The sequence below is a fragment of the Phyllobates terribilis genome, unplaced genomic scaffold, assembly GCF_046119375.1.
Source record: "Phyllobates terribilis strain yellow unplaced genomic scaffold, ASM4611937v1 Scaffold_8__6_contigs__length_399053987, whole genome shotgun sequence".
Classification (NCBI taxonomy): domain Eukaryota; kingdom Metazoa; phylum Chordata; class Amphibia; order Anura; family Dendrobatidae; genus Phyllobates; species Phyllobates terribilis.
Genome location: NW_027362768.1, coordinates 305101126 through 305128992, shown reverse-complemented (window position 1 = coordinate 305128992; position 27867 = coordinate 305101126). Strand labels below are relative to the sequence as shown.

Genomic DNA, 27867 nt, shown 5'->3' with positions numbered 1-27867 from the left:
GAACAGAGGAGGGAGGAGGCAGGAGCACACCGGAGTCCGCGCCGTGAGCCGGGGCGGTGAGTAAGCTGGCCTGAGTAAGCCGGCGTCCCTGAGGGAGAAGGGGACACCATGCAGGGGCGCTGGGCATAGTGCTACAATTACTAATAACATATGTCACTTAACTAGTGTTGAGCGATACTTTCCGATATCGGGAAATATCGGATCGGATTGGATCGGACCGATACCGAAAAAGTATCGGATATCGCCGATTCCGATACCGGAAACCAATGCAAGTCAATGGGACATAAATATCGGAATTAAAATAAACCCTTTCTTTCCTTGTAGGTTAATTCTACATGAAGGAAAACAACTAAGAATAATGTAGAATGTATTGGGGGAGGTGGGGGAGACAATAAAGGCATAGAGGTTTAGCCCAATCAAATGGAATAGCAGGAATTACTATTTTTTTAAGATGTTCTGAGTTACGGAAATATTAACTATGTTAAGTATTTTTATATTTTGTCAGATATTTATGTTTCACTACTTCCATGCTCTTGACCTTCTTTTTTACTTCTCCCACACTTTCTCCTTCATCATCCTCAGCATCTTTTTCATCCACTTCTTCTTCACCTTCTTCTTCTTCACCTTCTTCGTATTATTCTTTTTTTTACATTCTTCATATTCTACTTCTTCATCTTCTTCATATTCTTCTTCTTCATCATATTCTTATTTGTGACAGGCATTCCTGTAGTTGTTATCTATAAAAGGTTGGACATTACACCTTTCGTTCTGCCCGTCACAAAAGATTCACAACAGGATTTGTCCGCGTTCAGTTTGGCCTGCAGCAGCAGGTCTTTTCCAGGGGCACCACGAGGAGGAACGGACTCACCCCCATACACTGCTTAGTCATATTCTGCTTATAATTTAGATATTATCTTTTGCTCTGAATTTTAATCTTATGCTTAATGTTCTTCCGCTTTTTGTTCTGCAGCTTCTTGTATTTCTGCTTCTTGGTTTTCTGTCTCTTGTTCTTCTGTATCTTGGTACTTGTCTTCTCTTCTTTGTCCTCTTGGTCAACTTCTTCAGGGTCATCTTCTTGGTCTTCTTCAGGGTGGTCTTCAGGGTGGTCGTCTTCCGGGTCCTCGTCTTCGGGGTCCTCGTCTTCTTCGGGTTGGTCTTCTGGGTCCTCGTCTTCGGGGTCCTCGTCTTCTTCGGGGTGGTCTTCAGGGTCCTCGTCTTCTTTGGGGTGGTCTTCAGGGTCCTCGTCTTCTTCGGGGTGGTCTTCAGGGTCCTCGTCTTCAGGGTCCTCGTCTTCTTCGGGGTGGTCTTCAGGGTCCTCGTCTTCAGGGTCGTCGTCTTCGGGGTCCTCGTCTTCTTCGGGTTGGTCTTCAGGGTCCTCGTCTTCAGCGTCCTCGTCAGGGAGAACCAGAGTGATTACCAAGAACCATTTCAAAAAGCTTGAACTTGGAAATGTAGCAGAAAGTACAAGAAGGTTGAGGAACTACCGAGGACCAGCTGACGGTACTGGAACCCGGATGGGTAGCAGAAGGTACAAGAGCCAATGGAACTACCGAGGACCAGCTGATGTTACTGGAACTCGGTTACTAAGCAGGAGGTACCTGTGCCAGAAAGCACTACCAAGGACCAGCAGACGTTGGTGGAACTTGGATACCGAGAAGGAGGCACCTAATCCAAAGGCACTGCCGAGAACCAGCTGACGGTACTGGAACCCGGATGGGTAGCAGAAGGTACCCATGTAAAAAAAAGTTCAAGTCCGCGAGCCGGCCGCAGTTACCAAAACCCACAGTCCTACAGGGGGTGCTTGTCCTATTGGCACTATGGAACCAGCCTTCATTGCCAGATCCCGCAGCCCACATAGGAGTCACCTAAACTGCAGGCACCATAGAGTCGGCTAACCCGACCGCAACACGACAGGACAACGCATTGGAGGCAAAGTGACGTTGACACTATCCGGAAACAGCTGGCGTGCTGGAACCAGGCTGGGCAGGAGGGAGTACCCGTGCCAAAGACACTGCCGAGAACCAGCTGACGGTACTGGAACCCGGATGGGTAGCAGAAGATACAAGAGCAAATGGAACTACCGAGGACCAGCTGACGGTACTGGAACCCGGATGGGTAGCAGAAGGTACAAGAGCCAATGGAACTACCGAGGACCAGCTGATGTTACTGGAACTCGGTTACTAAGCAGGAGGTACCTGTGCCAGAAAGCACTACCAAGGACCAGCAGACGTTGGTGGAACTTGGATACCGAGAAGGAGGCACCTAATCCAAAGGCACTGCCGAGAACCAGCTGACGGTACTGGAACCCGGATGGGTAGTAGAAGGTACAAGAGCAAATGGAACTACCGAGGACCAGCTGACGGTACTGGAACCCGGATGGGTAGCAGAAGGTACAAGAGCCAATGGAACTACCGAGGACCAGCTGATGTTACTGGAACTCGGTTACTAAGCAGGAGGTACCTGTGCCAGAAAGCACTACCAAGGACCAGCAGACGTTGGTGGAACTTGGATACCGAGAAGGAGGCACCTAATCCAAAGGCACTGCCGAGAACCAGCTGATGGTACTGGAACCCGGATGGGTAGTAGAAGGTTACAAGAGCAAATGGAACTACCGAGGACCAGCTGACGGTACTGGAACCCGGATGGGTAGCAGAAGGTACAAGAGCCAATGGAACTACCGAAGACCAGCTGATGTTACTGGAACTCGGTTACTAAGCAGGAGGTACCTGTGCCAGAAAGCACTACCAAGGACCAGCAGACGTTGGTGGAACTTGGATACCGAGAAGGAGGCACCTAATCCAAAGGCACTGCCGAGAACCAGCTGACGGTACTGGAACCCGGATGGGTAGCAGAAGGTACCCATGTAAAAAAAAGTTCAAGTCCGCGAGCCGGCCGCAGTTACCAAAACCCACAGTCCTACAGGGGGTGCTTGTCCTATTGGCACTATGGAACCAGCCTTCATTGCCAGATCCCGCAGCCCACATAGGAGTCATCTAAACTGCAGGCACCATAGAGTCGGCTAACCCGACCGCAACACGACAGGACAACGCATTGGAGGCAAAGTGACGTTGACACTACCCGGAAACAGCTGGCGTGCTGGAACCAGGCTGGGCAGGAGGGAGTACCCGTGCCAAAGACACTGCCGAGAACCAGCTAACGGTACTGGAACCCGGATGGGTAGCAGAAGATACAAGAGCAAATGGAACTACCGAGGACCAGCTGACGGTACTGGAACCCGGATGGGTAGCAGAAGGTACAAGAGCCAATGGAACTACCGAGGACCAGCTGATGTTACTGGAACTCGGTTACTAAGCAGGAGGTACCTGTGCCAGGAAGCACTACCAAGGACCAGCAGATGTTGGTGGAACTTGGATACCGAGAAGGAGGCACCTAATCCAAAGGCACTGCCGAGAACCAGCTGACGGTACTGGAACCCGGATGGGTAGTAGAAGGTACAAGAGCAAATGGAACTACCGAGGACCAGCTGACGGTACTGGAACCCGGATGGGTAGCAGAAGGTACAAGAGCCAATGGAACTACCGAGGACCAGCTAATGTTACTGGAACTCGGTTACTAAGCAGGAGGTACCTGTGCCAGAAAGCACTACCAAGGACCAGCAGACGTTGGTGGAACTTGGATACCGAGAAGGAGGCACCTAATCCAAAGGCACTGCCGAGAACCAGCTGACGGTACTGGAACCCGGATGGGTAGCAGAAGGTACCCATGTAAAAAAAAGTTCAAGTCCGCGAGCCGGCCGCAGTTACCAAAACCCACAGTCCTACAGGGGGTGCTTGTCCTATTGGCACTATGGAACCAGCCTTCATTGCCAGATCCCGCAGCCCACATAGGAGTCACCTAAACTGCAGGCACCATAGAGTCGGCTAACCCGACCGCAACACGACAGGACAACGCATTGGAGGCAAAGTGACGTTGACACTACCCGGAAACAGCTGGCGTGCTGGAACCAGGCTGGGCAGGAGGGAGTACCCGTGCCAAAGACACTGCCGAGAACCAGCTGGCTGTGCTGGAACCCAGGGTAAATAATAAAAACAGAGTGGAGTCAGAGGCCTAATTGGAGCAAGTTTTAAATAAGTAGCACAGTGAATGTGGACAGAGCAGGAGAAATTGCCGTGAACACAGCATGGGAACAGCTGACGTTACTGAACCCCAATAACACCGCAGCAAGTGTTGACTGTGCAGACGGCACTTCTGAGCGCCAACTGGCGGTGCTGGAGCCCAGGGATAAGAATAAAAACAGAGGAGCCAGAGGTGTAATTGGAGCAACTTTAAAATGTGTAGTACAGTGGATGTGGACAAAGCAGGAGAAATTGCCGTGAACACAGCAGGGGAACAGCTGATGTTACTGAACCCCAATAACACCGCAGCAAGTGTTGACTGTGCAGACGGCACTTCTGAGCGCAAACTGGCGGTGTTGTAGCTCAGGGATAAGAATAAAAACAGAGGAGCCAGAGGTGTAATTGGAGCAACTTTAAAATGTGTAGTACAGTGGATGTGGACAGAGCAGGAGAAATTGCCGTCCGCACAGCAGGGGAACAGCTGACGTTACTGAACCCCAATAACACGGCAGCAAGTGTTGACTGTGCAGACGGCACTTCCGAGCACCAACTGGCGGTGTTGTAGCTCAGGGATAATACTGAAAACAGAGGAGCCAGAGGTGTAATTGGAGAAACTTTCAAATCTGTAGTAGTGAGAATGTGGACAGAGCAGGAGAAATTGCCGTCCGCACAGCAGGGGAACAGCTGACGTTACTGAACCCCAATAACACGGCAGCAAGTGTTGACTGTGCAGACGGCACTTCCGAGCACCAACTGGCGGTGTTGTAGCTCAGGGATAATACTGAAAACAGAGGAGCCAGAGGTGTAATTGGAGAAACTTTCAAATCTGTAGTAGTGAGAATGTGGACAGAGCAGGAGAAATTGCCGTCCGCACAGCAGGGGAACAGCTGACGTTACTGAACCCCAATAACACGGCAGCAAGTGTTGACTGTGCAGACGGCACTTCCGAGCACCAACTGGCGGTGTTGTAGCTCAGGGATAATACTGAAAACAGAGGAGCCAGAGGTGTAATTGGAGAAACTTTCAAATCTGTAGTAGTGAGAATGTGGACAGAGCAGGAGAAATTGCCATCCGCACAGCAGGGGAACAGCTGACGTTACTGAACCCCAATAACACGGCAGCAAGTGTTGACTGTGCAGATGGCACTTCCGAGCGCCAACTGGCGGTGTTGTAGCTCAGGGATAATACTGAAAACAGAGGAGCCAGAGGTGTAATTGGAGAAACTTTCAAATCTGTAGTAGTGAGAATGTGGACAGAGCAGGAGAAATTGCCATCCGCACAGCAGGGGAACAGCTGACGTTACTGAACCCCAATAACACGGCAGCAAGTGTTGACTGTGCAGACGGCACTTCCGAGCGCCAACTGGCGGTGTTGGAGCTCAGGGATAATACTGAAAACAGAGGAGCCAGAGGTGTAATTGGAGAAACTTTCAAATCTGTAGTAGTGAGAATGTGGACAGAGCAGGAGAAATTGCCGTCCGCACAGCAGGGGAACAGCTGACGTTACTGAACCCCAATAACACGGCAGCAAGTGTTGACTGTGCAGACTGTACTTCCGAGCGCCAACTGGCGGTGTTGGAGCTCAGGGATAATACTGAAAACAGAGGAGCCAGAGGTGTAATTGGAGAAACTTTCAAATCTGTAGTAGTGAGAATGTGGGCAGAGCAGGAGAAATTGCCGTCCGCACAGCAGGGGAACAGCTGACGTTACTGAACCCCAATAACACGGCAGCAAGTGTTGACTGTGCAGACGGCACTTCCGAGCGCCAACTGGCGGTGTTGGAGCTCAGGGATAATACTGAAAACAGAGGAGCCAGAGGTGTAATTGGAGAAACTTTCAAATCTGTAGTAGTGAGAATGTGGACAGAGCAGGAGAAATTGCCGTCCGCACAGCAGGGGAACAGCTGACGTTACTGAACCCCAATAACACGGCAGCAAGTGTTGAATGTGCAGACGGCACTTCCGAGCGCCAACTGGCGGTGTTGGAGCTCAGGGATAATACTGAAAACAGAGGAGCCAGCGGTGTAATTGGAGAAACTTTCAAATCTGTAGTAGTGAGAATGTGGACAGAGCAGGAGAAATTGCCGTCCGCACAGCAGGGGAACAGCTGACGTTACTGAACCCCAATAACATGGCAGCAAGTGTTGACTGTGCAGACGGCACTTCCGAGCGCCAACTGGCGGTGTTGGAGCTCAGGGATAATACTGAAAACAGAGGAGCCAGAGGTGTAATCGGAGAAACTTTCAAATCTGTAGTAGTGAGAATGTGGACAGAGCAGGAGAAATTGCCGTCCGCACAGCAGGGGAACAGCTGACGTTACTGAACCCCAATAACACGGCAGCAAGTGTTGACTGTGCAGACGGCACTTCCGAGCGCCAACTGGCGGTGTTGGAGCTCAGGGATTACAGTTCAGGTGGTAGAAACATGAACAGAACAGGAGACCTGGATACTGTTGCCAACCAATTATTTATTCTGGAAGAGGACTGGCAAATTCATGAGAGATCCAGGCCTTGTTCATTTTGAGAAAAGTAAGCCGGTCAACGTTATCGGAGGATAGTCGCATGCGACGGTCTGTTAGTACACCACCTGCGGCACTAAAGATGCGTTCCGATAATACACTAGCAGCAGGGCAAGCTAGCACCTCCAATGCATACTGACTAAGCTCTGGCCATGTATCCAGCTTACAGACCCAAAACTTGAAGTGAGAAGAGCCGTCTGGGAGTACACTAAGAGGGCAAGACATGTAGTCTGTCACCATCTGACGGAAACGTTGCCTCCTGCTGACTGGAGCCGTCTGTGATGGTGTAGACATTTGTGGCGGCGGGGACACAAAACTTTGCCACATTTCGGCCATACTGGTCTTGCCTTGTGCTGAGGCGCTGCTTCTGCTCCCTCTTTGTGCAGAGCTTCCTCCACTGCCTAGACGCACTGAGCTGCTTTGTAAAGCACTAGCAGCACTGCTCTCGGTTGGAATGGAGAACATGATGGAATGCACCAGTGCGTCTTGGTACTCCCGCATTTTACGCTCCCGGTTCAACGGTGTTATGAGGCTTTGTAAGTTGTCCCGGTAGCGAGGATCTAGGAGGGTGGACACCCAATAATCAGCCGTGTTGAGAATGTGGGCGATGCGGCGGTCGTTTCTCAGGCACTGCAGCATGAAATCAACCATGTGCTGCAGACTGCCAACTGGCCAAGAAACGCTGTCCCCTGCTTGAGGCGTGATCTCTGCCTGCTCTGCATCACCCCACCCTCGCTCTAGATACTGACTACTAGAGCATTGTGTACCTCCCTCCTCTGGACAGATGTCTTCCTCATCCATTGACTCCTCCTCATCCTCCTCACAAAGTGTCCCCTGCCTAGGCCTTTGTGAGGAACCACATTGCGCAGACTGTAGAGAAGCAGATGGCATTTGTGACTCCTCATCCTCCACCTCTTCCAAAACCTCGTCCCTTAGTGCTTGCAGTGTTTTTTCAAGCAGGCAGATAAGGGGGATAGTCATGCTGACTAGTGCATCATCTGCACTCGCCATCCGCGTGGAATAATCGAAGGCACGCAAAACGTGGCAAATGTCCTTCATAGAGGCCCACTCAGTGGTGGTGAAGTGTGAACGGCGCGCACTGCGACTTGTTTGCGCCTGCTGCAGCTGGTACTCCATTACTGCTGCCTGCTGCTCATACAACCTCTCCAACATATGTAACGTTGAATTCCACCTGGTGGGTAGGTCACATATGATGCGATGTTCCAGAAGACGTAATCGGCGCTGCAGAGCTGCAATGCGTGATCTTGCATTGCTGGAACGCCGCAAGTGAGCGCACTCTATGCGGACCTTGTGAAGCAGTGCATCAAGATCCGGATAGTCCCTCAAAAAACTCTGCACGACCAAGTTGAGCACATGTGCCAGACATGGGATGTGAGTGAGGTTGCCTAGGCCCAGAGCTGCCACCAGATTTCGGCCATTGTCACACACTACCATGCCTGGCTGGAGATTCGCTGGCACAAACCACACGTCGCTCTGCTGCTTGATGGCATTCCAGAGCTCCTGCGCTGTGTGGCTTCGATTCCCCAAAGAAATTAATTTTAATACGGCCTGTTGACGTTTGGCCACGGCTGTGCTCATATCGGTCATCATAACAGGTAACCGTTCACGGGTCGATGTGGAGGTAGACCGTGACGGCTCCTGCAGCGCTGATTCAGAGGAACTGGAGCATGAGGAGGAGTCAATGTGTACAGACTGGATTCCTGCAATCCTTGGAGTTGGCAGAACACGTACAGCGCCACTCTCAAGATTTGTACCCGGCTCCACAACATTTACCCAATGGGCAGTGAGGGAAAGGTATCGTCCCTGTCCATGCTTACTGGTCCACGCATCGGTGGTCAGGTGGACCTTGCTACTGACGGCGTTTTGTAGCGCATGTTTAATTTTTCCCTCCACATGATGTTGCAGGGCAGGGACGGCTTGCCTGCTGAAATAAAAGCGGCTGGGCACGTTGTATTGTGGGATTGCCAATGCCATAAAGTTACGGAATGTGTCAGTCTCCACCAGCCTGAATGATAGCATTTCAAGGGCCAGTAGTTTAGCAATGCCAGCATTCAGAGCCTGTGCTCGGGGGTGGTTTGCCGAGTATGGGCGCCTTTTCTCCCATGCCTGTGCTAACGATGGCTGTAGACTGGCCTGGGAGTGTGAGGATGACTGGGAAAGTGGTGCTGTGGGTGGAATTACACTGTGTCTCTGTACAACAGTGCCAGAGATTCTTCCATGGCGATCCTGTGAGGAAGCCGAACCAGCTGTGTGTGAGCTGGAGGAAGAGGCTACAACACGAGCTGAAGAGGTGGTAGGTGGCGCTGTAGGTTGGCCTAGGTCTTCAGTGTGTTTTTGTAACTCCACCACGTGCTTGGTCCGCACATGTTTCCACATATTTGTGGTATTGAGGTTGCTGACACTTTTCCCTCTTTTCACCTTCTGATTACACAGCTTGCATTTGACAAAGCAAATGTCATCTGCAACTGTGTCAAAAAAGGACCAGGCACTGCAAGTCTTGGGAGCGCCCGCTTTGGATTTTGGAAGAGCCATGCTCCTAATGGGTGCCGAAGTGGAGGCTACAGGCAACCAAGTCTGCCCCCTCCCTCTCCCTCCTTTTTGGGCCGTTTGGGGAATCTCTTCCTCAGAGCTGCTCCCACCACCTTCCTGTCCCTCACGCCATGATGGGTCAAGGACCTCATCATCTACACCACCCTCTTCAAACAACTGCTTCTCCTGGGTAGTCTCGACAGCACAGTACGCACCAGAAAGTGGCACCTGAGTCTCATCATCAGATGCGTACTGAGGTGTGCTGCTGACCATAGGCACTGGCCCACCCGCCTCTTCAGATTCAGAGAGACAAAACGGTTGCGCATCACTGCATACTACCTCTTCTTCAAATTCTAGAATTCTGCTTGGCTGGCCCCCTCTTTCCAAGCCAAGAGATTCAGAGAACAGAAGTAGAGATGGCTCCTGTCCAGGGCTCTCTGACTGCCTGGGCAATTTGGCAGGTGGTGAAGAGACAGATGGGTGCTCTTCAGTGCTCAGGACCTGAGAGGATCTGGAACTAATTGAAGTCGATGCGTTAGCTGCCATCCATCCGACAACGGCATCAATTTGGTCCTCGCGCAGCAGTGGGGTATGGCTAGCTCCTACAAAGCTGCGCATAAAGGACTGTTCCCTGGTAAAACTGGGGGATGCTGAGTCACTGGTGCCCGCAGCAGGCACAGAATCCCCACGTCCTCTCCCTGCAGGCACAGAATCCTCACGTCCTCTCCCTGCAGAAACTCCACGCCCACGACCACATGCCTTACTCCCTGCCTTCTTCATCTTGGTAGACTGATAAAGATAGGCAGAAAAGTACTAAGGGCTTAGTGTGCTTATTCCTGAACAGCTGCTAACAGGTATAAGAAACACTAATTTTATAAAGTGTGGACTAGACTTTAATATGAGCTAATGTGGCCTACACAACTGTAAAGTGGAGTGTTTGGTGAACTTTATTTAGGTTTTTTTTTGTCACAAAAAGACACTGGATGTGCCTAAAGATGTAATAGCGATAGTATCACAAACTTTTTGTAGCTATTACAATGTAGGAAGGTAACCTACAATGCAATAGATGAGGCTGCAAAAAATAGGCTAATACTAATCTGGCTGGGGCTGCAGGGCCCAATGCTGCAGAAAGGCTCCTCTATCTACTCCTATATAGTGTGTTTGGAACCAATTTAGCTGAATACGGATGGAACCACCACACTAATAGGAGATATCAGGAAAAATTATGAATTGGCAATAAAGGACAATGTATGAGGCATTGACACACACTGAGTGCACTACAACCAGACGGGGTTGAAGCACACACTACAGGGTGAGCTGCACTCACACACCAGACCTTGCAGACAGCGGTGAACAGTACAGATGCAGAGCACTGTGCACTAGCGCTGCAAGACCAAAAAAATTTCTCTATCTACTCCTATATAGTGTGTTTGGAACCAATTTAGCTGAATACGGATGGAACCACCACACTAATAGGAGATATCAGGAAAAATTATGAATTGGCAAAAAAGGACAATGTATGAGGCAGTGACACACACTGAGTGCACTACAACCAGACGTGGTTGAAGCACACACTACAGGGTGAGCTGCACTCACACACCAGACCTTGCAGACAGCGGTGAACAGTAGAGATGAGCGTTGTTCTACTCGAACTGTTCGCCAATCTCAAATTCAAGCTGTTTTGGGCGGTGTTCGAGCCGTTCGGCGAACACGAACAATTTGAGAAAAATTCGGCTGTTCGAGGTTATGTTCGATAACTGTTCGTGCACCAAAATCATAACTGGATTTTTTCTCAGTAATGATGAAAATTAATGTTAATACGCAGTTTGAGTGTACAGCGGGGTGGGGGGAGGGGCAGGGGATGGATCTCTGCAGGAACAATGAAGATCTCCATTTTTTTTTCTCTTTCCCGCATTTACAGTGGGGAGGTGCAATCTGTCAGCCTATCAGCAGCGCACACACGGAGCGAAGTGCTTTTTTTTACACAAGCAAGGGCATGTGTCATTGGCAGTGTATGTCACATGTCCTTGCCCTATAAGACCAAGCCATTTTCCCCGTCGCCACCATTTTCTCACTGCTGCAGCTGCGTGTTAGACGGCACCGCTGTTGCTGTGTGCGCTATACCTTGTTAATTTCAAGCCAATTTTCGCACAAATATACAGATAGCTTGGGAGTAGGGAATAGTTGTGATTGCAGTCCTTTTAAGGACTAGGTTACAGCATTTCCTACGACTTTTATCAGGCAGGTCTGTGCTCTTAAATAGATAGGTTGTCGGAGTAAAGACTAATTGTAATTGGAGTCCTTTTCAGGACTAGGTTACATCAGTTCCTATCAGTTTTTGCCAGGCAGGTCTGTGCCAGTGCTGTGCAAGTTTTTTTCACAGCATTTGGCTGAATCTAGCAAAGCTAATCCTTTTTGGCCTATTGCAGAGTGTGTTAGTCAGTGGAGTAGCCTATCTGTGTTGCAAGATATACCACCAGTGTATAGAATACCAATTTTTTTACTGCACCTAGTGAAGTAAAATCTTTTGGGCATAGCATCATTCTATTAGTCCATCTATACTGACCTCCATCAGGTTGCAAACTGAATCTAATTTTTTTCTGCATCTAGCTCTGAAAAAATATTTGGCCTTCTAGCAGTGTGTGGGACTTGTTCTATTAGTCCACCTATACTGACCTCCATCAGGTTGCAAACTGAATATATTTTTTTCTGCATCTACCTCTGAAAAAATATTGGGCTTCTAGCTGTGTGTGGGACTTGTTCTATTAATCCATCTATACAGACCTCCATCAGGTTGCAAACTGAATATATTTTTTTCTGCATCTACCTCTGAAAAAATATTGGGCTTCTAGCTGTGTGTGGGACTTGTTGTATTAGTCCATCTATTCTGACCTCCATCAGGTTGCAAACTGAATATATTTTTTTCTGCATCTACCTCTGAAAAAATATTGGGCTTCTAGCTGTGTGTGGGTCTTGTTCTATTAATCCATCTATACAGACCTCCATCAGGTTGCAAACTGAATATAATTTTTTTCTGCATCTAGCTCTGAAAAAATATTTGGCCTTCTAGTAGTGTGTGGGACTTTCTCTGTTAGTCCATCTATACTGACCTCCATCAGGTTGCAAACTGAATATATTTTTTTCTGCATCTACCTCTTAAAAAATATTGGGCTTCTAGCTGTGTGTGGGTCTTGTTCTATTAATCCATCTATACTGACCTCCATCAGGTTGCAAACTGAATATAATTTTTTTCTGCATCTAGCTCTGAAAAAATATTTGGCCTTCTAGTAGTGTGTCGGACTTTCTCTATTAGTCCATCTATACTGACCTCCATCAGGTTGCAAATTAAAAATAATTTTTATCTGCATCTACAGTACCTCTTAAAAAATATTTGGGCTTCTAGCTGTTTGTGGGACTTGTTGTATTAGTCCATCTATACTGACCTCCATCAGGTTGCAAACTGAATATATTTTTTTCTGCATCTACCTCTGAAAAAATATTGGGCTTCTAGCTGTGTGTGGGACTTGTTGTATTAGTCCATCTATACTGACCTCCATCAGGTTGCAAACTGAATATATTTTTTTCTGCATCTACCTCTGAAAAAATATTTGGGCTTCTAGCTGTGTGTGGGTCTTGTTCTATTAATCCGTCTATACAGACCTCCATCAGGTTGCAAACTGAATATAATTTTTTTCTGCATCTAGCTCTGAAAAAATATTTGGCCTTCTAGCAGTGTGTGGGTCTTGTTCTATTAGTCCACCTATACTGACCTCCATCAGGTTGCAAATTCAAAATAATTTTTTGTATGCATCTAGCTCTGAAAAAATATTTGGCCTTCTAGCAGTGTGTGGGACTTTCTCTGTTAGTCCATCTATACTGACCTCCATCAGGTTGCAAATTAAAAATAATTTTTATCTGCATCTACAGTACCTCTGAAAAAATATTTGGGCTTCTAGCTGTGTGTGGGACTTGTTGTATTAGTCCATCTATACTGACCTCCATCAGGTTGCAAACTGAATATATTTTTTTCTGCATCTACCTCTGAAAAAATATTGGGCTTCTAGCTGTGTGTGGGTCTTGTTCTATTAATCCATCTATACAGACCTCCATCAGGTTGCAAACTGAATATATTTTTTTCTGCATCTACCTCTGAAAAAATATTGGGCTTCTAGCTGTGTGTGGGACTTGTTGTATTAGTCCATCTATACTGACCTCCATCAGGTTGCAAATTGAATATAATTTTTTTCTGCATCTAACCCAGCCTATAGTTTTGGCCTAATACCACAGTTTGGCCACTCAGCTCTGCTTGGTTACCATCCATTGTTTTTTGTGCAAACAACTCCAGAGTTGTGAATTAGTTAACCACCAAAATGAGTGGAAAAAGGCCTGCTGCTGGTGGAAAGGGGAATAGGCGTGTTGGGAGGGGGAAAAAAGGTTGTGTCCGTGGGGTAGGTGTTAAAGCAACAGTAACATCTGCAGAAGAAAGACCATCTTCCAGCCAAACTAAAATGTCTACTTCTTTTAGCGGACAATGTGATAAGATCCCTTTCTTACGGCCACGCCAATCGCTACAAATTCCAGATGAGGCACAAAAACAGCAGGTGCTTCAACGGATATCAAGTGCTCCTTTAAGTGGGCTCTCCTCCACATCAACTTCAACATCACAAATACTCCAGTTCTCAAAGGTGTCACCCAAATCGCACTTGCTTCCTCACAGCTCCCAAATCTCCAGCTGCCCGTCTGAGTATGAGGTAGAACAGATGGTTGAGTCTGCAGAGCTGTTTACTCATACTATAGCCTGGGAATCAGAGGTCGACTCCAGCGCTTCTGTGAATCCAGACGAGGAAATGATCTGCACTGATGCCCAGAATCTTTATGAGTCGGATCCAGGACCAGACGCAGAAGGTTCTGACCATAATGTAGACCCTCATTCCCAAACTGTAACTCCTGTTGGTGGAGACAATGAGGAAGACGATGATAAGACTCAAATACCTGATTGGAGCGACAACTTTAGTTTTTTGCCAGGGCAGGAACAGGTTGGCTCTGAGGACGACGGGTGTGATAACACACAGGGTGATGATGATGAGGTTGGAGATCCCACTTACTGTCAACCCACAGTCAGCCAAGAGATGAGGTCAGCAGAGGAGGTGGAGGAAGATGCTAGTGACGACGAGGTCAGGTTGCGCCTTCCTGGACAGAGACGTAGTACTGGAAGCACGTCAACAACTGCATCCTCAAACACAACTCTGCCTCTCACCACAAGTCGTGGTGGCTCTTCAGGTCGCATGGGTGCTAAGCCTTGCATAGCCTGGGCATTTTTTCAGATCGATAAAGATGACCCAACTCGTGTTATCTGTAACATTTGTCAGCAAAAGCTAAGTAGAGGCCAAAAAATACATAGTTTGAGTACTTCATGCATGAACCGGCACATGGACATGAAGCATAAGTTGCAGTGGGAAGCTCAGTGTGCTACAATGCGGCCTAGCCGGCCGGGCCAACCGCCGTCTGCCATATCTTGTGCATCCGCGGCCTCTTCATCCTCTGTGACTGGGGGGACAGCAGTCACACCTGTTTTGGGGCGCAGACCTGCCACCTCTTTACCCGCAACAGCCAGCGTGATTGGCAGGTCATCATTTTCTTTGGAGGTGGTAACACCAGCTGGTGTTGAGCGCTGTCCGACATCGATAGCACCACCTTTGGATCAAGGCAACCTAACATGTCCGCCTGCATCTTCCTCACAGACCGGCAGTTTGCCGGGGACACCCTTATCAACCCCGTCTAAGCACAATAGCCAGCCCTCGGTCCCTCAGATGTGGACAAGTAAAAGACCATTTCCTCCTAGCCATGAGAAAGCTAAGAGGTTGAATTTCACCATCTGCAAGCTCTTGGCTACAGAAATGCTGCCTTTCCGCCTGGTGGACACAGAGGATTTTCGAGACCTTATGTCCGTCGCAGTGCCCCAGTACCAGATGCCCAGTCGGCACTACTTCTCAAAGAAAGGTGTGCCTGCGCTCCACCAGCATGTCGCACACAACATCACCGCTTCTTTGAGAAACTCTGTGTGTGACAGGGTGCATTTCACCACAGACACTTGGACGAGTAGGCATGGACAGGGGCGTTACATGTCGCTGACTGGGCACTGGGTAACTATGGTGACAGCAGGACAAGGGGCTGCTGTCCAAGTCTTGCCGTCCCCACGAGTTGTGCGTCAATCCTCTTTATGTCAAAGTTCCTCCACTGCTTCTGCCTCCTCAACCTCCTCTCCGTCTTCCACCTGCACCCAAAGCCTGTCTGGTCATGCCACAAGCTTTCTAACTGCGCAGAAGGGATCCTGCACACCTCCTTACTATGCTGGCAGTAGGGCTCAACGTCATCAGGCAGTTTTTACTTTGAAATGTCTGGGAAATGTGAGTCACACAGCTGAGGAGTTGTGGTCAGCTCTGGAGAACCAATTTCATGAATGGCTGTCTCCACTGGACCTGAAACCAGGGAAGGCCGTGTGCGACAATGCTGCAAACCTGGGTGCGGCCCTTCTCCGGGGCAATGTCACACACGTGCCTTGTATGGCTCACGTGTTGAACCTGGTTGTCCAGCAATTTTTAGCCCACTATCCCAGACTAGATGGCCTTCTGCAGAGGGCACGGTCGCTGTGTGCTCACTTCCGCCGTTCGCATCCCGCAGCTCAGCGACTTACATCTCTACAGAAGTCGTTGGGCCTGCCACTTCACCGGCTAAAATGCGATGTGCCTACCCGGTGGATTTCAACTCTGCACATGTTGCAGCGACTGTGGCAGCACCGACAAGCCCTGGTGCAATACGTTCTGACGTATAGCCTGGGCCAACGAGATCCAAAGGTGGGGCAAATCACGCTGGAGGAGTGGTCTCAGATCAGGGACCTATGCACCCTTCTGCACAGTTTTGAAATGGCGACGAAGATGTTTAGTGCTGATGATGCCATTATCAGCATGACTATTCCGGTGATTTACATGCTGGAGCACATGTTAAACAGAATTCGGAGTCAGGTGGTGGCACAAGAGGAGGTGGAGGAAGTAGAGGAGGAGGAGCTGTATGCGGAAGGGCTAACATCTGCAAGGTCCAGACGGTCGGCAGCACCAAGGCGGCAGGCATGTGAGGGTGGGGGAGATGGTTTTACCAGGGCGCATGGTAGCAGCCAAACTAGTGAGGAAGGTGCAGGAGCCCAGGAAGAAGTGGAGGACGAACTGATGGAAGACTCATCAGATGAGGGAGACCTTGATCACATTTCTGTTGTGCGAGGTTGGGGGGAGAGGACAGAGGAAGGAAGCATGATTGTTACCTCGCCACCAACACAACAGGGACTTGGTGCTCCTGGATGCGCAACACACATGAGTGCCTTCTTGCTGCACTACCTGCAACATGACCCTCGAATTGTGAGAATTAGAAATAATCCTGACTACTGGGTTGCCACACTGTTAGATCCCCAGTACAAAAGTAAATTTGCCGAAATTATTCCTGCCATAGAAAGGGATGCACGCATGCAGGAGTATCAGCAGAGACTGTTGCAGAATCTTACATGTGCTTTTCCACAAAACACCAGTGGTGCACGTAGTGAATCTCACAGTTCCAACTTGCCAACCGTGGGACCGTCAAGTGTTCAGCACTCAAACCGTAACAGAACCACAGTATCTGCTGGTAACATCAATTTTGCGGAATCATTTCACCACTTTTTTAGCCCATCCTTTGCAAGGCCACAGGAGACAAGAAGTCTGACACATAGTCAACGCCTAGAGACGATGGTACAGGAGTATCTCCAAGTAAACATTGAAGCCACGACTGTGTCACTGGACCCTTGCTCTTTTTGGGCTTCCAATCTGGATAAATGGCCGGAGCTAGCCACTTACGCCTTGGAGATCTTGTCATGCCCCGCAGCCAGCGTTCTGTCTGAACGTGTGTTCAGCGCTGCTGGTGGTGTGCTGACAGATAAGCGCACGTGGCTCCCCACTGATAATGTAGACAGACTCACGTTCATAAAGATGAACAAATCATGGATCCGAAACGACTTTTCTACCCCTGTGTCATCCTGGGGAGAGTAAAAGCTTGATGATTGGTTAAAATCACCCTACCAACCGTTTTAAGCTTTCAAATTACTAATCATGTTTATCTGTATCTTGACTGGAAAATAATTTGGGCTTTGTAGCAGTGTGCAGCACTGATCCTATTAGGCCATCTATAATAAGCTCCACCAGATTTAAAATTAAAAATAATTTTTAGCTGCATCTAGCCCGGAAAATAATTTTGGGGCTCCGAGATGCGCAAGACACATAAGTGCCTTCTTGCTGCACTACCTGCAGCATGACCCTCATATTGTCAGAATTCGAAGTAATCATGACTACTGGGTTGCCACACTCTTAGATCCCCCAAACTTTTCGATCAACCTTTTCATTTTAATAAAGACCAAAAAAATGGTTCTTTTTTGAAATTATAAGCATTAGCAGGTTGTTAGAAACTGAAATCAAACAGTTTTCAACTCAAAACTTTATTCTAGGTGATGTTACATTTTCACATAGGACCCCTTGTTTGAAAGGAGCTTCTGAACTCTCTCGTCCATTGAATTTGTCAGGTTTTGGATGGTTTCTGCTTCAATTGTTTTGCATGAGGACAGAATACCCTCCCAGAGCTGTTGCTTAGATGTGAACTGCCTCCCGCCATCATAGACACTCCTTTTAATGATGCTCCAAAGGTTCTGAATGGGGTAGAGGTCAGGGGAGCATGGGGGTCACACCATAAGTTTGTCCCCTTTTATGCCCATATCAGCCAGAGATGCAGATGTTTTATGTGCAGCATGAGATGGTGCATTATCATGCAGAAAAATGATCTTGCTGTGAAATACACGGTTCTTCTTGAACCATGGCAGGAAGTGCTGTTTGAGAAAATCCACATACATTATGGAGTTCATCTTTAGCGCCTTCAGGGATCCTAAAGGGGCCGACAATCTCTCTCCCCATGATTCCAGCCCAAAACATTACTCCACCTCCTCCTTGTTGGCGCTGTAGCCGTGTTTGTGTGGGGTGTCCATCAACCAGCCATCCTCCACTCCATCCATCTGGACCATCGAGCGCTGCACGGCACTCATCCGTGAACAAAACAGTTTTGAAATCAGTCTTCATGTAATGTTTGGCCCACTGGAGCCGTTTCTGCTTGTGTGAAGTGGATAGAGGAGGTCGACAGGATGGCGTATGCACAGCTGCAAACCTCTGAAGGACCCTGCATCTTGTTGTTCGGGGGACGTTGGAGGCACAAGCAGCTTCAAAAACTTGTCTGCTGCTATGACAAGGCTTTTTTGCCGCTGCTCTTTCAACCTGACGTAATTGCCTGTAGGAAAGAGTCCTCAATTTGCCCTTATCAGCACGCACACGTGTGTACTGTGAATCAGCTACATACTTCTTGATTGCCAAGACACTTCATCCTGATCATCGCACAATGTTGACTGTAGTCATGCCTTGACCTAAACACTCCACAATTTGTTGCTTCTCAGCAGCCGACACATCCTTTTTCTTTCCCATTTTGGCAGAAAATGTAGGCTGCTTAATAATGTGAGAGAGCCTTCTTAAGTAGTCTTGCTTTTCATTGGACACACCTGCCAAACTAATTAGCACAGGTGTCTGCAATTGCTTACAGTGATATAAAGAGCCCTGACACACATCACCATCAATGAGTTTAACTGACAAACAAACAAATTCTTCCCTTATCACTCCTAAACACTTTTTGCATAATAATTTGGAACGCAGTGTACATGTGCTTTTCCACAAAACACCAGTGGTTCACGTAGTGAATCTTACAGTTCTAACTTGCCAACCGTGGTCTGTATGGAATTGTTCAATAAAGGGCCCAAAATTAAGATAACATAGATGGGAGAGGTCTCTATGAATAGGAATTCCTAAGTATTTGATACCCTGTGAGGGCCAGGCAAAGGGAAAGTTGGACTGGATGGAATCCTATATGGATTTGGGGAGGGAGACATCGAGGGCCTCAGACTTCGCTGCATTGATTTTAAAATTTTACCATGTAACAAAGTGATCTATTTCAGCCATAACAGCAGGGATGGATATATGTGATTGAGTGATATATACTAGGACATCATCAGCAAATAGAGAGCACTTGTACTCGGTGCCTCCCACCTCAATCCACCTAATATTGGGGTTATGGCGAATTGATGAGAGCAGGTGCTCCGTCACTAGGATGTATAAGAGAGGGGACAGAGGACATCCCTGCCTTGTCCCATTGGTGATTGTGAAAGGTGATGAAAATGTTCTGACGCACCCCCTGGGCCTTGGGACACCCGGAGCCGGACCCTTTTTGGTGGATGCTGGTGGTTGTAGTCTTCGTGGCGGCGACCCGGTTCCGTGGCTCAGGGCGGTCAAACCAGTGGCGGAACTATTTATGTGGTTTTGATGTTTAAATGTCCGACTACGCCACCCGTGGATTGCGGTCAGAGTGAACCGCCGCTACAGGGCAGACCGCTGAGGCTGGTGTTGTGGGTGCAGCAGAGCGTAGCATAACTCCCCACGGGAGGAGTATAGCCTCAGGGCAGTGTATGCGGAGGATGGGGGTGATGGTGCAGGGCAGCAGCAGTAACGACACGGAGTCAGTGATGCAGTCCAGGGCCTTTACTCACAGTTCTTATTATCCAGACCACGTCTGCAGGTAACGGCTGCCCACGTCGTACTGTGCTCACCAGGTGAGGGGCTCAGACAACTCCCAGATAACTTTGGAGCACTTCACAGGACCCCCTTTGTGTGTCCTTTGTCTGGCCTTTCTTACCAACACTTCTGTCCGGCTGCCTCGGGCCTCCTCTTGGTAAACTTGGCGCCAGTTTCCCTGACCCTATGTGGTGCCTTCCTAGCGGGTGTAGCGAGGGGCTGCGCCACATAAAATGTCAGAGCCTCCGGTTTCTAGCTGAGGGTCGTTTCCTGCCTCCACTAGTTCGGGGACCGGTCTCCCCCTTTGGCCTGACCCCTCCACGCAGGTGGATTCGGGCGTGCGGTGGCGACTCGCCCGTCCGCACCCCTGGGATCCCTTCATTCCTCATTCCTGGAGCCTTCTCCGCTCCTCTTCCTTCCTTCTCCCTCTTCCAGGCCTGGGCCTCTGTTACTAGGCCCGCCTCCGGAGCAGAGCTCATGCAGAGCCCCTGCTCCCTGCCACTTCTGCTCAGACTTCTCTGCACTGAACTAAGATGGTGCCCACCTTTTATACTCCCTTCTCAATGCACCCAGGAACTGCTTCCTTCCTGCTCCTGCACTACAGGGTTCCCCTTCCTCAGTGTTCCCTCCCCCCACTCCAGCCAGGGACAGGGACTGTCGTGCCCATCTCAGGGGCATATTGGTCGCCCTGCCCCACGGCAATGTGGTGTAATGCATGCAGGTGTCGGGTCCTGATCCACACTCCATCCTTACCTGAGAGTGAGATATCACACCTCTGGGTGAGGTGCAATACGTCTGTAGCAACCGAGCCCTCAGGGTGCTACAGTTCCATTTATCTTCAGCCTAGGTGACGTATTGCGATACAGGGCCGTGATTTTGGCTATAAAAGGGTCCCCTAGACCCCTACCCCAAGCTTTTTAAGAGAATCATATATGGCGTGCCAGGAGACTCTATGGAATGCTTTCTCAGCATCCAACGAGAGTATCTAATTACAAATTTTTAACTGCATCTAGCCCAGGAAATACTTTGTGCCTAGTAGCAGTGTCTGCTAGTCAGCGGATTATCCCGGCTGTTAAGCAAGCTACACCACCTGTAGTTTAGACACTTAATTTTTTCAAAGGAAATGCTTCGGGACCATGGGATACTTAGTGAAGAGCATCAGGAGGCACCCCAAGGCATAGGGGCTGGGACTGGCAGTAGGATGCCTTGCGGTGGACAGCCGAGCTCGATCCTTATAAAAGCTTTTTAACTGCAGCAGCTTTAGTGGACGCTACTGGAGCTGGAATTACCGCGGCTGCTGGCATGAGACTTGCCCTCCAATAGATCCTTGTAAATGGATTTAAAGTGTATTCATTCAAATTAGAGAGACAATTTAAATTAAAAAGCTTAGAGCTGCCTCCACCACAGGGGGGCTCGCTCGACCCACCAGCGGACAGGCACCAGTATTGGGAGAGGGGGGCTGGCCGTCAGGGTTCACCGCGGCTCTGGCACAAACCCGGCGACACGGAGGTGGCACGGGCAGGAGCGGACTGGCCGTGTCGGCTTCTCACTTTTTGGATTTTAGAAGGGCATGACATGCCTATATCTGTGTCTCCCCCTCCTTTTACTCCTCCACCTCTTTTATTTTCGCATGACTATATGTACTTGTCACTTTTCCATGTGTTAGTTATGTCTTCTGAGCAGTTTGTCAGCTTTTGGACACCTTTGAAGGTGTTTTCTATGTGTTTCTATGTGTTTTTGTTTGCCTGCCATTGGTTTTAACGGTGTTCGAAGGTGTTCGATGAACAGTTCGACGAACAGTTCGGCGAACACACGGGTGTTCGACGAACCGAACCGAACTCGAACACTACGGGGGTGGCTCAACACTAGTGAACAGTACAGATGCAGAGCACTGTGCACTAGTGCTGCAAGACAGAAAAAAATTTCTCTATCTACTCCTATATAGTGTGTTTGGAACCAATTTAGCTGAATACAGATGGAACCACCACACTAATAGGAGATATCAGGAAAAATTATGAATTGGCAAAAAAGGACAATGTATGAGGCAGTGACACACACTGAGTGCACTACAACCAGACTTGGCTGAAGCACACACTACAGCGTGAGCTGCACTCACACACACAGACCTTGCAGACAGCGGTGAACAGCACAGGGAACTGTGCACTAGCGCTGCAAGGCACAGTGATTTAGAAAGTAGCTTGGGTAAAGCAGTATAGAGCAAATAGGTAGCTAAAACTTTCCCTCAGAACAACAGCGTCCTATCCCTAACTGAATTCACAGCAGAGTGAGCTCAAAATGGCGGCGGCGGCTTTTATAGTGCATCATGGCATCATTTCAGCAGCCAATCACAGCCATGCCATTAGTTAAGATGCCTACATGCCTAACAGGATGTGCCCACACTCCTTAGGATCCTCATTGGCTGAATAAAATGAAAATGGCTCATTGCATTATGGGAACTTCCGATTCCGGTATACGATATTGTGGCACCCCAGGGGTCTGGTTACCACAGTAATAGCAATATTACGTCTGAGAGCAGGTGGGAGGTCTCCTGGTCAGGTGCCCTAAGCATGCAACACTTCCTGCCCAGTCCTGGGAGGGGAAGAACTTCCCCTATATAAACTGGGGCTGAGGCGGGGTTAGAGGAGAAGAAGAGGAGTCCCAGACAGAGACACAGTCTGGTCTGGAGTGGAGCAGATGCAGGGAGAGCAAGATCAGGAGCTCTGTGAGAGCAGTGATAAAAGGGGTCAGAGACTGGAAGCTGTAGATCTCGTCCTGACTGAAGAGATCTCACCGGACACGGAGTCCGAGGCAGTGGGGACTGATCCATACCCAGCAGCAGAAACCGACCGGCAGGGGATTTCAGGTCCTCTGGCCAAGAAACCCGAAGGCACGGTCACACGCAAGGGACCAGCACCGCCGTTGTGGAGCGGAGGCTACCAGAAGGCCCCGAGTCACCGGCCATACGGGTGAGCACCACACGGTACACTCAGGGACGTGGGCTACTTTTACCCGCTTCTAGCAAGGTAGCCAGGGAGAGTACAATAAGTTGGGGAGGCCTACAACTCCGCCTGGCCGGGGGAGATCCTATCTGCTCACAGACTGACCAGGCCCCGATCGCTAGCCAGTACTCCCGGGAGGGTCTACCCTTGCCACCAGTAAAGACCCTGAACTACACCGCACCGTCTCTGAGTGGTTCCTAGTGCCTGCGTGCGATTCTGCTATCCCCATCATCCACGTCCGCTGCCCTGAGGCCATACCCCTCCCGTTGGGGGTTATACTATCCACGCTGCACAACCGTACCACCGGCCTCAGCGGTCTGCCCTGCAGCGGTGGCTTCATAGCCGCAATCAACGGGTGGCGTAGTCGAACAATATAACATCTTATTCTAAGTTCTGCCACTTGGTTTGACACCCTGGGCACGGACCGGGTCACCGCCACGAGGACTACTACCCCTATCAGATCCGGCTCCGGGTATTCCCCCTGCACAGCAGCAGCAGCACAGGCCCAGGGGGCGCGTCAATATTGCAAAAGTATCGGAATTAAGTATCGGAATTCCGATACCGCGAATATCGGCCGATACCCGATATTTCAGTATCGGAATGCTCAACACTACACTTAACACATTACACATTCAAATGCATTGTTACAATACACGTGTCTTCAAGGGGGAATGTGGGCAACACTTCTGTCTTCTTGCAAAGCTGTATCACTAACTTTATTTTACTTTTGTCTTCTAGGGTGGAATGTACGTCTTTCAGCTTTTTGACTCGTATGCTGCTAGTGGAATGTGTCTACTGTTCGTTGCAGTGTTTGAATGTATCTGCATAGGTTGGATCTATGGTAAGTTCTTTAGCGTTAATTTTAAAGAATAGTCTAGTACATGTGGATCAAATGAATCTTCTTAGCCACAAAGCAAACTGACAAATTTATAATACTGGTATTTTTATATTGAATAGAGGAACTCTTGGAGTACCCCTCATGCTTCCGGTCTGGGAGGCGGCTGCAACCTCTGCACCCCTTCCAATTAAACCTCTGATGTGGCAGTACTGTGATTTTTGGTGGCTTTAAAGAGGACCTTTCACCAAATTTTACATGTTGAACTAGACACATGATGCAATAGCGGCTGCAGAGCGGAATCCATTTTTTTATCTGTTTTTTTTATTTCGCCTCTCCGTTGAGGAGATATGAGAAATCAGGCATCTAATAAGTTAACTTTAGTTAAGTCCAAGTGGGTGTTTTCATTGGGGCATTGGGGGCGTGTACTTCTCTATGTGTAAGTTATTTAACAACACCCACTTGGGCTTAACAAGAGTTTACTCATTAGGGGCCAAATACTTTGATTGCTAATATCTCTGCAACGGAGAAAACACATTTAAAAAAAAAAGTTTTATTTTGTTCTGCAAGCATTATCTTGTATCCAGTTCAATACGTAAAACATGGTGAAAAATCCTCTTTAAGAAGTTAGCCTACGTTAGCCTTACTAACCTGGGCTTGATGTCAGCTGGCATTATAAGCTGACATCAACCACACTTCTGGGGCGGCTGAGGGCTCCTGTTTCTAGCCTTGGAGGGGGCCAATATTCATGACCCCTTCTTAAGCTATTAATATCAGCCCCCAGCTGTCTGCATAGCCTTTGCTAGCTGTTAAGATAGGGGGACCCCAAGTCATTTTTTGACATCGGTGGTTGCGTGACCTGTCATTTGACTAAATGACGTCATAGAAGGTCCTTTTACACCACCGGGAGCCACCGGGGAGCCAGGACGCACCTGAGAGAAGACCGCGGGCCATCAGAAGGTGAGTATAATGTTTATTTTTTTATTTTTTACCATTTTTATTCTTTTTTTAACTATTGACTTGGTCACAATATATAAATCCATGCCGGTTGCATGGATTTATATAGTGTGACCAAGTTGTCAAGCACATTTTCAAGTGATGCTAAAATCGCTTGGAAAAGCGCTTAATAACCCACATGCGAAATTCCATGCAAAAACGCCTGACATACGCTTCTACCTGGCAGGAAAAACGCATGTAAAATCCGCATGCATTTTTCCTGCCAGGGAGATGCAGAAAAAATCCGGAACATTTCTGCTTCGTGGACACTTAGCCTACGAGGCTCCTCTGTCCTCCACTCATTACCTGTAGTACTGGCACCTGTTTGAACTTGTTATCAGTATAAAAGACACATGTCCGCAACCTCAAACAGTCACACTCCAAACTCCAATATGGTGAAGACCAAAGAACTGTCGAAGGACACCAGAAACAAAATTGTAGCCCTGCACCAGGCTGGGAAGATTGAATCTGCAATATGCAAGCAGCTTGGTGTGAATAAATCAACCGTGGGAGCAATAATTAGAAAATGGAAGACAAACAAGATCACTGATAATCTCCATCGATCTGGGATGTCTCACCCCGTGGGGTCAAAATGATCTCAAGAACAGTGAACAAAAATCCGATAACCACACGGGGAGACCTAGTGAATGACCTGCAGAGAGCTGGGACCAACATTACTCAGGCTACCATCAGTAAAACACTACGCCGCCAGGGACTTAGATCCTGCAGTGCCTAGATCTGAGTTTGAAATATTTTGAAGCATACAGTACAGACCAAAAGTTTGGACACACCTTCTCATTTAAAGATTTTTCTGTATTTTTATGACTATGGAAATTGTACATTCACACTGAAGGCATCAAAACTATGAATTAACACAAGTGGAATTATTTGCTTAACAAAAAAGTGTGAAACAACTGAAAATATGTCTTATATTCTAGGTTCTTCAAAGTAACCACCTTTTGCTTTGGTGACTGCTTTGCACACTCTTGGCATTCTCTTGATGAGCTTCAAGTGTACTCCAGTCACAGAGTCAAAGGGAGGAAATCATCTGCACCAATGCACAACATTTTTTTAGCTTGGATTCGGGGCAGGACGAAGTAGGGTCCAAGCAGGTTCCTGACCCTCGTCACCAGACGTTAACCGCAGGGGAGGGAGGTGATCCAGATGACACTCACATACCTGAGGCTCATGCGGACTGTACTGCACTGTCAGGGCAACAAGAGGAGAGGGGTTACTCTGAGGGCGAGGAAAGAGATAACACATTGGATGATGACTAGGTTGAAGATCCTACTTGGTGTGAACCCAGAGTCATGCAGCCGATTAGCTCATCTGAGGATGTGGAGGAGGAAGACAAGGAGGTTGCATTTTGCACTACGGCGCAGACATGAAGTGATGCAAGTTCAAGGAGTACTGCATCCTTAGCCACAACCATGGCTGTGGCCAGCAGCGGTCACGGGTCTGCAGCTCGCAGGGGCAGCAAGGGTTGCCTAGCATGGGCCTTTTTTGTCACTGCAAAGGATGAGCCACCTCACGTTATCTGCAAACTTTGCGATAAAAAACTCAGTAGAGGGAAAAACTGCAATAATTTGACTACTACATGCATGAATGTTCACATGCTCAAAAAACATTCTTTACACTGGGAATCTTACTGCGCTGAAATGCGGACCAGCGCACCTCAACAACCATCAGCTGCAGCATCAAATGCATCCGCTGCTTCTTCCTCCTCCTCTGTTACCATGCAAAGTATTGTCACGCAGGTCTCTCATCGCAGAAATTCCAGTTCTTTACCTGCTCCAGTCAGGCTGAGTGACAGCCCATCAGCTGTAACGGAAGTGGACACGCTTGCTGTGTTTGTTTCACCAAGCACACTGCATGTTTCTCAGTCCACTGTAACATCTGCACCTCACTCACGCTCCACCAGTTTTTCCAGTTCACCATACTCCACCCTCTCTCAGCACCTTAGCCAGCCCTCGGTCCCGCAGTTATGGTCACGTAAAAGATTGTTTCATCCTACGCATGACAAAGCTAAGAGGTTGAACTCCGCCATCTCCAATCTGTTGGCCGTGGAAATGCTGCCTTTCCGCCTGGTAGATACAGATGGTTTCCAAAAACTGATGGCCGTCACAGTCCCCCAGTACCAGTTGCCGTGTCGCCATTACTTCTCTAAGAATGCTGTGCCTGCACTACACCAGCATGTCGCAGCCATATCACCTGTTCCTTTTCTAAATCTACGTGTGCCAGGGTGCATTTCACCACAGACACCTGGACGAGTAAGCATGGCCAAGGGTGTTACATCTCGCTGACTGGGCACTGGGTGACTCTGGTGGCTGTAGGGGCAGGCGGGGAAGGGCTGCTCCACAAATCCTGGAATCCCTAAGGCTTTCAGAAGAAACCTCTGTATTTACCACTTCCTCCGCTGCTTCTTCGTCCTTCACCTCCTCTAGGGCCTCCACCTGCGCACTCAACCTCTGCCTTAACGAGACACACGTTCCAAGGGTGCGGAGCGAATACACCCCACCTCTGTACTGCACAGTAAGGGCTCACCGTAATCAGGCAGTCTTCAAATTAATATTCATTGGAGATCACAGTCATACAGGTGAAGAGTTGTGGGCAACTCTCCATGCTCAGTTTGAGCAATGGCTGTCTCCGCTGAACCTAGAGCTAGGGAAGGCCGTGTGCGATAATGGTGCAAACCTGTTAGTGTCCCTAGGCCAAGGCAAGCTCGCACATGCCTTGCATGGCTCACATCCTCAACTTGGTGGTACAGCGATTTTTCCACCACTATCCTGGCCTGGATGAGCTGCTTCACAAAGTACGGAAGCTGTGTGCTCACTTCCGCTGTTCGCACTCCTCATGTCATCGACTTGCATTGATACAGAGGTCTTTGTCCGTGCCAGTTAACAGGTTGATCTGTGATGTTGAATTCCACTCTGCACATGTTGCAGCGACTGTACCAGCAGCAACGAACTCTGACGCAGTATGTCATGACGTATAGCTTGGGGCAACGCAGTAAGGACTTGGGGCATATCATGTTTGCGGAGTGGGAACAGATTAAGGACCTCTGCACCCTTCTGCACGGTTTTGAAATGGCTACTTAACTGGTTAGCGCTGACGATGCCATCATCAGCATCACTATTCCGGTCATATACATGCTGAGGCAAACTTTGAATAACCTGCATCAGGAGATGGTGTCAACAGAAGAAGAGGATGCGGAAG

The 27867-nt window shown here is 48.7% G+C and overlaps 1 protein-coding gene across 5 annotated transcripts in view; it reads left to right on the top strand.

Annotated features, from left to right (window-relative positions):
* SLC6A11 (solute carrier family 6 member 11) overlaps nucleotides 1–27867 on the top strand; it is a 626328-nt gene that overhangs the window by 563081 nt on the left and 35380 nt on the right. For all 5 annotated transcript variants that reach the window (XM_073644516.1, XM_073644514.1, XM_073644515.1 and 2 more), the window contains exon 12: nucleotides 23559–23661. In XM_073644516.1, the coding sequence (XP_073500617.1) occupies nucleotides 23559–23661 (103 nt within the window). The remainder of the gene's footprint in view (nucleotides 1–23558; nucleotides 23662–27867) is intronic.